Raw genomic sequence first — 14,332 nt, 5'->3', positions numbered from 1 at the left:
TTATTATCCCAAGGCCCTAAGACGCTAGCTGAACTCAGCCTGTATCTCGCGCCTGCCCTTGGCCGGCCGTGTTACCACAGCATAGAGGGTCATTTAAGGTCAAGTCACTTAATTTGCAGGGTGTGACTGTGGGCTCTGGGGAACACCCCTGTGTGGTGACAAGGGGACTTTATAAAGGGATTGTTGCCACACGATAGGCTTAGGTACATTTCGTGGTGCTTGTGTTTAGGGTGGCCATCGCGTATAAAGAAGCAAGCTCTGTGAATAAGCTTTTAGGTTTTTAATGTCATTTCAGGCCATTCTACTTATTATCACATTCCAGGGTTTCATTCAGTTGGTCAACAACCTTTTGTGGAGCACCAGCTGTGTGTCTGGTACTCTGTAAAGAAGAAAGGTGGTCTCTAGGCCTTTGAGCAGCTCGGTCACCGAGAGGAAGACTCTTGTGCAAATAATGTGCAATTCAGTGTGATAAGCAAATGTTATAACAGAAGGGTACACAGGAAATTATAAGGTTGTAGCAGAAGGCAGGGGTACTGACCTACCCAAAAATACAGAAAACAATAGCAGACGTATATTTGTCCACTTGAAAAAGTCATTTTTAGGGGCGCCTGGGTGGCTTCGTCAGTTAAGCATCTGACTCTTGATTTTGGCTCAGGTCATGATCTCATCGTTCGTGGGTTTGAGCCCCACGTTGGGCCCTGCGCTGACAGTGTGAAACCTGCTTGGGATTCTCTTTCTCTCTCTTTCTTCCCCTCCCCCACTCACACTGTCTCTTTCTCTCTCAAAATAAATAAGGAAAAAAAGGTACTCTTTTTTTTTTTTTTAATGTTTATTTATTTTGAGAGACAGAATGAGCAGGGGAGGGGCAGAGAGAGAGGGAGACAGAATCCCAAACAGGCTCTGCGAAGTCAGCACAGAGCTTGACATGGGGCTCGAACCCACCAACTGCAAGATCATGACCTGAGCTGAAATCAAGAGTCGGACGCTTAACTGACTGAGCCACCCAGGTGCCCCCCAAAAAAGGCACTCTTAAAAAAACAGACTGTAGTTTCTTTCAAGACTGGATTTTGGTCCTCTTCCCCGAGATTTTCTGTCTGGTTTCTGCTGAGGAAGCCCTACCTAATCACACTTAGGGCTTCTCAAGCTTTTGACTCTGCAAAGAACACTTGTTTTACTGAGAACCTTGTTTTGTTTTGCTCCGTCGCAAGCTGTTCAGAAAGCTTTCACTGTTGCACAATGTTAAAGGTACATAAATAAGTTTCCAATGCCCCACTTCATGGAAGTGCTGAAGTTCGAACTTTGAATCTTTAAGAACTAATAGAACTAATTGGCGGATCCAACAAATTGACTTTCAGCTTCGTGAATTCATGGCTGTCTTCTAAGGATCTGGGGAAGATTGGAACCAGAGTGTGTATACTAGAGATCAGGAGTGTAAATACCCAGTCCTGCACTTGCCATTCAGTGGGGGCTCAATACAGTTTTGCTACTATCTTCTGTGTTGAAATTAAAGTCTATATTCTTCCGTTTTTAACTCAAGAGCAAATGATACCACTCTACTTTCAATAAATGCACATTAAGGAGAAAGGGAGCCAACATTTGCTGAGTATCTGTTGTGTCCCAAATGCTGTCTGGGTGCTTTACATCTGTGATTATCTAGCAAGCTTCATCGTTCTGCAGGGTATAGGTAGGTATGAGAATTAAGACATCATTTTGTATTTAGTTCAAGGCCATGTCCATTGTAAGATGCACCATTATTGCATATACTACCAAGGTAGCAATTAAAACACTGCCAATTATAGTTGTAAGATTTATCCCTATTTGAGAGATGTTAAAATGTGAAAAAATATATATCGTAGGATTAATCCAGTATGGTAGTTGAGCTTGAGGTGTATAGTTTATAAGGAGCTTCTTGGGGATCTTGAGATTGATACATTTTCTCTCCCAACACGTGTTTGCACATGCTTTTTCTTTTTCTTTTTAAAACTGCTTTTGAGGATAGATGGATTAACATAACCGACTTATTTAGTAAACATTAATGGAATGCCCATTATGTTTTGAGCCCTGTGTCCAACACTGGAGATACTAGATGGAAACATTTACGTATAAGACACACATAAAACACAAAACCTGGGAATCCTCCCTCAAGTTGCTGACAGTTTTACAGGAGGGGTAGGTATTTGAGCCCCACGTTAAAGGATATTCTGTAGACTTGAAGTGGGCTTTTATTTTTTTCCAGAGGCACGGTATCTCCATGTTCAGAAAAGGCAGTCTATTAGTTGATGACATTTTCCATTTCTTAATCCACACCTTCACTGGCTTTCTCAAAGAATCCACTGAAATGAAATCAGAATCAATATGGTGAAAAGAAGCTTATTTTCTCCATCAATTACCAGTGCTGGATATCATATTTTTAATTTATTTTTAAAGCCAAAACTCATATCTTGATAAAGCTTAGTAGCTTCCAATTCGGGTCCAGTTTCTCCATTTTATGTTTATGAGACTATCTCTTGTTCTGTTATCACACATGTACCAATCGCAGGTACACGTGCTGGTGAGGAATTGCATCATGGCCAGCAGTAGGTTTTATTGTATACCAGTTAATTTCAGTTCAACACTTTCAATGCTTAATTCTTCATATTCTTTGGGAGAGGTAGCTTTCACTCCTGACTTTCCCATTAAAAAAATTTTTTTTTTCAGAGAAACTTTTGATTTACCCACAGTTGGACTTTGTCAGGGGACAGTCTGCAGTGAACAACCATGAACATGACTTGTCACCAAAAAAGTACTAGAAAAAAACATGGGGGAATTTTTCTTTGTTCTTATTATCCCAACAGTAGGTCAGTCTCTTTTGAGAAGGATAGAAAACACTGAAGTCACACCAGTAAGATTCGACTACTTAACAATAAATGGATAAGCCAGAAAACATCATAGGTAAATCAAAAGAATAATAACTGGGAGAAGTTGTTTGCAACATAGGGTTAACAACCTTAAAAAAATCAAGAGCTTTTACAAATTAATGAAGAGACCAAGGACCCAAAAGAAAATTGGGCAGTCTGTGAACAAGACAGTTCACAAAAAAGGAAATCGTGAGGGTTCCTAAAGGTATACAGGTTTTTTAGCCTTGCTCGGAACAAGAAAAATTAAAATGGAAACCTGCACAGAGATACAATTTTAACTTCTTAGATTGGTAAGGAGGAGAAGGTATGACACCATTTTTTGTGTTGTGAGAGTACAGAGAAAAAGGGATACTGTCTGTTGCCGATGTGTGTGTACGTGAGCCCAACCCTTATGGAGAGCCATCTGGTATTATCTACCAAAGTATATGGCAGTTGATGATTGACCTGGTACTTCCAGGACTATGTCCTACGAATAGTCCCACGTGCCTCTGCCATGTGTGTAGAATGTCCCAAGTAAAGTATTCCTTGTAACGTCATCTGTAATAAAGGAGTGGAGGCAGCATAAATGACCTTCAACAGAGAACTGGTTGTAGAAGTTGTGGAACGCCCGGACAGTGGAACAGCATGCATTTGTCGAGAGGAGCGAGTATTGTGTTAAAAAAAAAAAAAAGTAAAATGAGAAAAATAGTAACAACTAAAGAAGAGGTGGGGAAGGGTAGAGACTATATAATACCTCTTTATTGGTGTAAGTATCGACTGGGAGGAAGAACACGCGAGGAATTGGTAAGAATCACCACCCGCAGGGGAACCTAGTAGATGAGAACTGTGAGTCAGAGATTAATAAGGGAGAAGTATTTTTCACAGTAGCTCCTTTTGGAATTATGTACCAGGTATATTCCAATTCTAATGGCATGCATCCAACTAATGATTTTATTAAATAACACTAATTTAATCAAACTTAGCAAGTTCAAAACAGTTGAGTCACTGAGATGAGCTTGAGCCTTCTTACCTCAAGATCATGAGTTTCCTGTGAAATTACTTTCTGTCTTCCACAATGCCTTAAGGCAAGCTTTGTCAGATTCATGCACCTCCTTTTCATGGTTAGAATTGGTCAAAGACTTTTTTGTGGGAAAGGCTTCCTCATGGGTTCTCAGTGAGTGAAATGTAGGGAAACCCACGTCATTCCCGGCAGCGTGACCTCCTCATGTGTCCACGGGGCCGAGCTCTTGTAAGGCTCAGCAGTATGTTTGGATGTGAGTGGGCTCCAGCCTGGAACCAAGAGAACCCACTTACTCTCTCTGTCATCGCTTCCTTTTTCGAGAAAGCTAGTCAGTGAGTCAGCTCAGGGCTGCAATGTTACCGTTGATGTCAGCAGGCTGGACAGCTTGCAGACACAGCGCCAGCAGCTGGGCGGGGCTCACCCTCCCTTCCTTCTCCTTCCAGAGCCAGCTGGTTCTTACCAGCTCTGGCAGCTTCATACAGCACTACTTGTGGCTTCCTGTGGCTTTTCCCCTCTGCATTCAGGAGAGGAACAGTTCTCTTGCTTAGGGCAAGGATTAGTCACCTTCACATAAATGTGGGTGGATTTGTAGCCTTTGGGATTCCCTTTAGAAATTAACTCTTAGAAATGACATATACACACAAGACTGTAGCAACTGCCTTGACTTGGGCTTGGCGTAGTTAAGGGAGAAACACACTATGGCCAGCTAACCTGGGATGCAGTTTCAATATAGGCTTAACTGAGGTTGCAGTCGATACAAAATACTTTCATGATGCTATGCTTGGACAGATCTAGGGTGGGTGTGAGGTGTCTTTTAAAATAATTTCCCGGTGGCTTTGCCATTCTTGGGCCAAGTTAATCCTATGAGCCTCCCGAGGATGAGTACTGTAGGTCCTGCTGTTGGTCCCCAGCTCTCGGGGACAGTGCACACCTCTGCGTCCACTGAGCTCTGCTACTGCTGTGGGCTGGCATCGGGCTTTCCAGGGAAGACGAGCAGGGCTTTTTGGCATCGCACTCCTGTTCCTTCTTCCATCCCATGACCTCCGGTGGCCCTAGGGGGATCTAGACAGCATGAGGCCAGCAATGCCCACTTGCCAACTGATGATTTAGATTTAAGTGTTAGCCCTGTTCCCTGCTTATGCAACGGAAGCCCCCTCTTGTTTCCCTTTCCTGGGACAGGGGCTGGGCAAGAGAAGAAAGACGGAATGACAACAGACTAAAGAATCAGAAGCCTAGGGGCGCCTGGGTGGCTCAGTCGGTTGAGCGTCCGACTTCAGCTCAGGTCACGATCTCACGGTCTGTGAGTTCGAGCCCCGCGTCGGGCTCTGGGCTGATGGCTCAGAGCCTGGAGCCTGCTTCCAGTTCTGTGTCTCCCTCTCTCTCTGCCCCTCCCCCATTCATGCTCTGTCTCTCTCTGTCTCAAAAATCAGTAAAATTAAAAAAAAAAAAATCAGAAGCCTAGGAAAAGTTTGGGGAATTTTTGTCTTATAGTTACTTGGCTCTTAGCCCTTGTTTAAAATTTATTTTCCCAATTAAGAAAATAAGGCTTATGAAACAAAGAGAAGTTGAAAACACAGTACAACAAATACCCATAAGCTTAACCACCTAGATTTAACAATTAACTCACATTTTAATGTCTTTGCTTTATCTATATACGTGAATGTATATTTCCGGGTCATATTCCCATTTCTAAGACTTCCCTCCAAATTTCTTAACAACTGATAACACTTCTTTTAAAGGCTGAGGAATCAGCATCTTCCCATTTCCTTTTTTTTCTTTTTGTTTGTGGAAAGAAAATTTTATAATTTTACTAGGTGTAAATTTGGATTATTCCTGCCAACACCTTTACTCTGAGTGAATTTAATAAGAACTCACACTCAGAAGAATAAAGCCATTGTGTCCCACCCATTTTTTCTCTTTTTCGTTGTTGGGATCACCACCGTATTTCATTTATTAAAGAGAGAAATCGTTGTATTTCTCAGGTTTTCTTCAGTATCTGAACTTAGGAATTGAATAGATTCAGATAAGTTTTTTGAGAGACAGCTGGTAACCATCATTATCTGAACCTTACTTATATATGAAATCCTGGAACCACATAGATTTAGATGACAAAGGTTTCCTTATCATCTGGATTCCTGTTCTCTAAACAAAGGGACTGCATAAGATTCAGATATCTAGATGCTTATATGGGCGGGGAAGATAGCACTTGCTTTTATCAGAGCCCCGGCTTACATATCTACCAGACCTATAGGACGTCATGAAATCTAATTTGATTTTGATTACACGAGCAGCTGGGAGAGCAGGGGAAACAAGCTTGAGATAATATCATAATCCTCAAATAATTTTAGTTATGTATTTATTTGTGACTGTAATTCCTTTGAGATAAAACTTCAGTGGAAATTACGTGTTTTTTTTGTTTGTTTGTTTTGTTTTGTTTTTTTTAAACAGCCCCTGGTCTGTCGGATCGGAAATATTTTCAAATACAAATGCAAGTCATTGGTCCACCGTTGAGGTGTCTGATATTTACAGAATCTCTCTCTCATCTTTATCTCAGGGCCATCATCCAGCCGGAGTCTAAGCTCTGCCACTGAGTTACAGATCCTTGCAGACCCCGCCTTTTGCTTCTTCCTTCTGGCTCAGCAGCCAGGGCACCTCCTTGTGGTCATGTGGTTGCTCATACTGAGGTTACGGGGTTTGTCATTTTTCTGTAAACGTAGTGGGTCCAGACAGAGAAGTGACATGGCTCAGCAAAGAGGGTCGCTTTGAAACTGGAAAGACCTGATCTTGAATCCTGGCTCCATGACCTTGGGCAGGGTAGTCAAACCTCTTAGAGCCTCAGTTTTTTCATTTGTAAAATGAAGCCCCTAAGAGCTACCTTCACAGCAAATGGAATATGTGTATTTCACACTGAATCATTTAAGCACAGTACTGGTAATGGTTTATTTCTTAAAGTCCCTGTTGTTTGCTGGATCTGAGTGACAAGCTGGTCAACTCAGATGGAATAGCAATTAGTTTTCATTGAATTTAGCAAATGGGCTTTTAAACACCATTATTAAAGTGATGGAAAACGTCGCAAATGTGACATAGGATTCTCCCATCTTTCTAAGTGTTGGAGGAGGCCTGGAGGGAAAGTTCAGCTGAAAGGGTAGCTTTTGATTGTGAGGAGTTCTCTTCTTGAGGCTGTCGGGCATATCGGTGGGATATGAAATCTTGTGGAATCCCAACTGGCTAGTGCCAGGAGCCAAGGGGTTAAGTTGAACCATTTTAGCAGATTGGCAAGGAGCATCTAGGCTGGGTAATTAATGCTTCATTTCAGGGGGTCATTGATGCATCAAAGTTGTGAATTCGTTTTATGAAAACAGATTGTGCAACCACAGGGAGATTATAATTGGGTAGTAATTGAAAATAACTCAGTGGTAAACTTTCGTTGAGTGAACCAGTTAGGGGTAACTTGGAAGGAGAAAGGGAGTTGGGGGTGGGTGGGTTGAGGGGAGAGAAAGAAATAGCCATAGTATGGCAAACAATAAATAAGACATAATTTCAACAGAGATGACCTAGTCTAATCTTTTTTGTTCAGAAATGAGGAAATAGGTCTAAGGAGGGAAGTGATTTCTCCAAGACCACACAGCTAGTTGGAAGTCGATTTCCTTTCCTCTCTTGCAGTGGAATTTCCAGGATGTTAATGATTTTGATGTTGAGGAGTTGACTGTGGGGCACATGAAATGCATGCTGGAAAGACAGCCTCTGAGGCTGGCATTCTCTGGCCGATTCCTGTTTGCAGACTATATTTGGGAGTAGTCTTGGAACCTTATTTCATTTCATTTATAAACCACTTTTGCCATGACTGAGGCTTGGAAGGATTTTCCTTTACCATCCCTGGCTACGCCATCCCCAAGGCTAGTCAACAAGGAAAGCGATTTGGGGTTTGATGCTAAAACAGAGGAATTACTTCTGAGCTTCAGTTTCAGGTTGTAGTTGAGCTGAGCACCCAGAGTGGGTGCTCATTTGGATGCCGTAGGAGTGGAGGGTCGCAAAGACACAGCTGGAAATGAATGGCTCATCCCGGTCTAGCCCAAATACAAGTTAAATCACTGTTCTTACAAAGGCTGCTACAAACCTCTACAGCCCCGGGATGGTCAAGCCCACCAATTTCAATCAATACCTTCGTTCCCTCATCCATTTGGATGGTATCTTGTACTCGGTGGTTCTGCTAATCAGAAAGGAAAGCAATCAGGTCAGCAGTGGACCTTTAGGTGTGACTCAGCTGTTGAGTAGGTGAATCATTTATCTATCTCCCTTCCCCTATCACTTGGGACTAATAAATACAGTATCTGGCAGGACTAAGTGTACTTGCATAGAAACTCATCAGGAGGAGATTTGGGGCTCATTTGGCGAAAGTAAATTGCACGCTCTTGAAGTCCGCACAATAGAACCGTTCTGGTTTTGGCTGCTTGGGGAGCTCTCCCCTCATTATCCCTGCTGCCTCCCCCTTCCGTGTGTCTTACCGTCTCTACCTCATTTCTCAAGTGAGTCTTCTAAGTTAGCATGATTTGTCTCCTGGCTGTAAGGCAAAAAGAATTGTATTTTTAAAGTTTCTGCAAAAGGACTTCAAATATCCGGTGGATATATTGCCTTCATTGGCCAGATTTCTCCAGAGGCCTTTCTTTTAAGTCGAGTGTCTACCTCACTGCAGTGAATTGGAGGGTAATGTTACCCTTTTGTGCCTGTGGACACTTAACGGAAGTATAGCGAGGTGCTCTGCCAAGTAGGTGATCTTCCAAGGTGGTCCTGTTCCTCGGCTACCAATATAAATAAATAAGAGCTACTGTAGCCATAATATTTCCAAGTTAGCAAATAGAAAATATACTTATCAGTGGTGACTGCTTTTATTTTATTTATTAAAATTTTTAAAAAATATTTTATTTATTTGAAAAGAAAATTTTAACGTTTATTCATTTTTGAGAGACAGAGAGAGACAGAGCATGAGCAGGGAAGGGGCAGAGAGAGAGGGAGACACAGAATCCGAATCAGGCTCCAGGCTCCAAGCTGTCAGCACAGAGCCTGATGCGGGGTTCGAACTCATGAACTGCAAGATCATGACCTGAGCCTAAGTCGGATGCTCGACCGACTGAGCCACCCAGGCACCCCAGTATTTTATTTATTTTTGAGAGAGAGAGAGAGAGAGAGAGAGAATGGAGGAGGGGCAGAGAGAGAGGGAGACGCAGAATCCAAAGCAGACTCCAGTCTCTGAGCTGTTAGCACAGAGCGCAATGTGGGGCTCGAACCCACACACCGTGAGATCATGACCTGAGCCAAAATTGGCTGCTTAACCAACTGAGCCACCCAGGCGCCCCATTGTGGTAACTTCTTTTAAAAATAACTTGTATTGTTTTTATAGTTATAGAAGTTGATATGTCCCTGTAGAGAATTTGGAAGACCCAAAGATGCATAAGGAAAAAATTAAGTCCCTCATAATCTATTTTGTGAATATTTGGCTAAGTGTATGCTTAAAGATTTAACAAGAGGACCCTTTTCTGGCTTTCTTGTTTAGAGTGTTTGTCTTTTAGTATCTAAATCTTATTAATAAGTATTCTTTATTTGCTATCAACTCAACAATGAACATGAACTTTCTGAATTAATAATTAATTTATTCCACATATCCCGATGACTTAATTTTCTTTTTTAAAAATTTTTAAGCGTTTTATTTATTTTTGAGAGAGAGAGTGAGTACGAGCAGGGGAGGGGAAGAGAGAGAGGGAGACACAGAATCTGAAGCAGGCTCCAGGCTCCGAGCTGTCAGCACAGAGCCTGATGTGGGGCTCAAACGCATGAACCGCTAGATTATGACCTGAGCTGAAGTCAGATGCTTAACTGACTAAACCACCCAGGTGACCCTCAATGACTTAATTTCCATTTAGAGCTATCTAATAGGTATCGTAGGTAATACAATGCTTGAGTTGCTGTGTTGTAACCCAGTGTTGATGGATATTGTAAATAGTAAGGTAAAGGGAGGAAAGAAGTTAATTTTCTATGAGCAGCGTTTTTTTTTTTCCTTATAGGAAAAGTGCAAATAATTTTAGAGAAATTTGGAAATCAACCAGCTGCTGTGTATCCTGCATAAAGGGAGAGATACCTATATTTAGTAGCTGAATAGATTTTCTAGAAAGATGATTGTCACATGAGCTCTGGCTTTGGCTGTGATTGTTAGCCCTACGGTGATGACGGTAAAACCACTCTTAGGGACATTTTCTTATTCGCTGGACTCATCGTTGATTATAAGAGAGCATCACTGCAGCATTCTGTCTCACTGAATTGTGTTGGAAATCACGTACTTAATTTCCACTGATAGGATCCTTTGGCCAAAGTGGGGGAAAAATAAAATATTTAAAGTTTTGAGCTAAGTTCAGGAAATAGGTGGGTGGACTCCTTAGTCTGTTGGCATGTGATTTGTGGGCAGGAATTTCTTTTTTTAAGCAAGAACAGTGCACTATATTGACTGACCATGTCGTCCAATGTAATGTGGTCCCTGAGAACCAGAGTGTAGACAAGTGCTCTTTGTCTAATTGAGTGAATAAAAAATGTGTATTGGCATGAATGGCCATGTGCATTTCAGAGAGGAGGGGCACATGCCAAGGCCTATTGAATTAAAAGTGTAAAAGCAGAAACATAAAATTTTGTCTGTGGATCAGAAAGGGGGCAGCTGGGAATGCGTTATGCAAGTCTTCAGCTTGTACTGGGAAGCAGAAGCAGGGTGTGGGTGGTTGTGCAGAGGAAAACTGCTGTTGGAACAGTGGGCAGGTGCAGTAATCCGTGGTCTTTGGAATCTCCAGTCAGTTGCAAGAATTCCTCAGGCCTTACAGGTTGTAAAAGAAGCAGCTGTGTTTGCCTTGTGCGTTTTACAGCCCTTCAGCACAATACTTTGAAATGAGGGTCAGTGTCTTCCTGATTGAGGAACTTGACAATGTTTTGCTTGTCGTGTCTGAGTGAAGTCATGAGGGTTCTAAGAAGTGGTGATTAGCACTCCCTGAACCCTGCCCTGTGCGATCTGGCCCCCTGGCCCCCAGATTTTCATCCATGCCAGAAGAGCCAATAAAAAGATTCAAGTCAATGGACTAAGAGATGCCACAAATGCCTGCCAGAGTTCTAAAGCAGAGTGTCAGATGACAAGCTAAGTAGAGGTATTAAGCAGACCTGAGTTGAGCACCGGCCTTCTCCCAAGGGCTGTGTCCCCTCTCTGGACCTTGGTCATTTCATCTGTAAAACGGGGTGATATCGCCTATCATTTCCCCACTGCACACCTAGGTACAAACCATGCTTTTACCTGACCCGGCCACTGTAGCAGCATCCTAACTGGGCTCTCTCTTTTGTTTCTTGCCCGCCCTCCCCTGCCCCCCAAAATCCATTCTCTGCATACCAGCCAATGGGCATGAAGCTCACCATCTCCATGTGAAACCATCTTGTTTGTTTGCTTCCTTGTTTTTGTCTTTCTGACCCTCCCCTCCAGAATGCAAGCTTCACTGGCTCCATTAAGTCCTTAGGAGCTCTATACTGGCCCCAGTGGGGTGGTCCTCACTCTCTTCCAGCTGCTTTGGCCTCTGGTGTTCTCCTGAGCTGCTTTGAAATGGGAATGAGTCTTAGCTCTGCCCCTTACTCTTTGGGAGCCCATAATTAAGAAAGTCATGTCATTTCTCTAGACCTCAGTTTCCTTACTTATAAAAAGAGGATGTGTTCGTTTGCTAGGGCTACCGTAATAAAGTATCGCAGACTGGAAGCTTAAACAGCAGACGCTTATCTTGTCACAGTTCTGGAGGCTAGAAGTTTGAGGTGTCCTCAGGCTTCTCGACTTGTAGAAGACGGTAACCATCACCCTGTGTCTTACATGGTCTTTCTGCTGTGTGCCTCTTCTAAAGGCTTCTTCTAAGGATACCAGTCCTATTGGATTAGAACCCAATTATACCTTAATCACCTCTTTTTAAACTTACTTAGTTGGCCCCATCTTCAAATACAGTCATATTCTGAGGTACAGGAAGTTACAACTTCAGCATGAATTTGGGGGGACATAATTCAACTCATACAGAGGGGGCATACTAGATGTTATCTAAGACCTACACCAGCTCAATCCATTTTTTTCTAAGTTGGAGATCTTCCTGTTCACTCCCTTGTCCAGTTCCGTTCCTGTGAGGTAATGGCTTCGTGCACATGCTTCCTAATTTTTAATGCTTAACGCTTAGCCAGAACCACGTATATTCTTGACGGTTTAAAAAGCGTGTGTGTATGTGTGTCTAGCAATAATGTAAGTTACAGGCTGTCAGAATGGCAGAATTCATCTATAAAATAGTAAATGGAACAAAAATAGCATCTGAGAGGGTGTTTTGCTTTCATTGTTTTCCTCTACAGTTTTTGAAGTATATAATAAGAAACATTTTTATTTGTTTGTTTCCCCTCACAGCTGGAAACTGACAAACTGGCCCTCCCGATGAGCCCCAGCCCACTTAGCCCGAGCCCCATCCCCAGCCCCAACACGAAACTTGAGAATTCCACCCTGCTGACGGTGGAGCCTTCCCCGCTGGACAAGAACAAGGGCTTCTTCGTGGATGAGTCGGAGCCTCTTCTTCGCTGTGACTCCACATCCAGCGGCTCCTCGGCTCTGAGCAGGACGGGCTCCTTTATTACCAAAGGTACAGACGTTGGCAGAACGGCAGCGGGGTATATTCATTGTTTAAGCCTCCCCCAGAGGAGCCCCCGGGGTTTCTCCCTGGCCAGCCTCACAGCCAGATAGTTGCCTCACGGGAGTGATCTGCCCAGGAAAACCTATGACAGACCCCAAGGTGAGGCTGGCCCCAGAGGAACCGAGGCATCAGACAGCGGGGACCCACCCAGGAAGTCTTTACGGCTCTTTTGATCTGGCCGAGAGCCTGCATTGGTCGCCCTTTATCCTCATGATGCTATCGAAGGTGTTTTGGGGAAGGTCCGATAAAATGTTGTCTGGCAGGTTTTTTTGAAAATTATTTACCAGACCGGGTTTGCAGAATCCAAGGATTTAGAGTCTAACCTATCTTGGGGGTCAGAAGTGTAAGTTTCAGTGACTCGAATTAAAATGCACTCTCTTCAGAATCATTGCAGAGAACAAGGTTTTAAACATTGAGGATTGGTACTTTTGGTAAATAATTTCCCACTTTCGGATATTTCATGGCAGGCATGTTATGTTGTAGTTTATGTTTATAAAATATGTTCTCTCTTATATACCTTACCTATTTACATTTATCTATTTTATATTTATAGGAAAGATTTATATTTTAGTTTGTATTTTATGCTACATATTATATTTTTGAGAAAGCTTTTTAGAGGAGTAATAAATACGTTACAGTCCCTTGTCTCATTGTAAGGTGTGATCCAAGAAGCAGTATTTTCTTATTTGTGTGCTTTTGCCCTTGTAGTTTAGTTTTGAAATGTGGCAATGTAATTTGAAAGTCAGATAAGCAGATTACATGGACTTGGAATTTTTGAGGGGAAAAGGGCGGACTGATCTTTGTTTAGTAAACACATTGCAGATGGAAAAGTGGTTTTTTTGTTTTGTTTCCTTAAGTTTCTCTAAGTATTTCAGCATTCTGCTGAGTTATAGAAGAATCCCGAAGTCTTTTAGGTCTAGACAAAAGTCGCGCTAAGGACAGTCAACAACCCATGCAAGTGGTTCCTTGTCTGCTCTCTGTTAGGCAGATCTTATTATCTTAAGCGCAATGCAAGTAAAAACTATTGTATCGTTTAAAATGTGCCAGGGGTTCACTCACACACCTTGGGGTGGGGGTGGGGACGGCCTGGGAGAGGGGAACTGCCCCTCCTAGCGCTGTTCTGTTTCCCCAGTCCAGTCCCTTGACCGCCCCTTACCTTCCCTGTCCTCCCTGCAGAAAAGAAGGACACGGTGTTGCGGCAGGTACGCCTGGACCCCTGTGACTTACAGCCTATTTTTGACGACATGCTCCACATTCTGAATCCTGAGGAGCTGCGGGTGATTGAAGAGATTCCTCAGGCTGAGGACAAGCTGGACCGGCTATTTGAGATTATTGGAGTCAAGAGTCAGGAAGCCAGCCAGACCCTCTTGGACTCTGTGTATAGCCATCTTCCCGATCTATTGTAGACCATGAGGGATACCGCACTCTGGAAATTACTCAATTTAGTGGCAGGGTGGTTTTTTGTTTGTTTTGTTTCTGTTTTTCTAGTTGCGTGTGTGTGCATGTGCACGCGCACGTGCGTGTGCGTGTGTGTGTGTGTGTGTGTGTGTGTGTAACAGAGTATACGGCCAGTGTTTTGAGTTCTTTCTTTTTTTAACCCTTCTAGGAAGTTAGTTTATAAGCCTTACTCAAGGTGTCACTGTTGAAAAATACCCACCACTAAAGTTTTTTAGGTTCCATATTTTCTGTTTCAACTTCTTATGTGT

General features: G+C 42.8%; 1 protein-coding gene across 1 annotated transcript in view; it reads left to right on the top strand.

Annotated features, from left to right (window-relative positions):
• The window catches only part of TNFRSF21 (TNF receptor superfamily member 21), a 68,157-nt gene extending 54,095 nt beyond the window's left edge, over window positions 1–14,062 (top strand). Inside the window, exons 5-6 of the mRNA XM_042938996.1 lie at window positions 12,347–12,575; window positions 13,803–14,062. Coding sequence (XP_042794930.1) covers window positions 12,347–12,575; window positions 13,803–14,032 — 459 coding nt within the window. The 3' untranslated portion in view covers window positions 14,033–14,062. The remainder of the gene's footprint in view (window positions 1–12,346; window positions 12,576–13,802) is intronic.
• Window positions 14,063–14,332: the final 270 nt, after the last annotated feature.

This window comes from Panthera leo, chromosome B2 (assembly GCF_018350215.1).
Source record: "Panthera leo isolate Ple1 chromosome B2, P.leo_Ple1_pat1.1, whole genome shotgun sequence".
Lineage (NCBI taxonomy): Eukaryota > Metazoa > Chordata > Mammalia > Carnivora > Felidae > Panthera > Panthera leo.
Note: the sequence above shows the minus strand (reverse complement) of the source record. Positions and strands in the feature narration are given on the sequence as shown.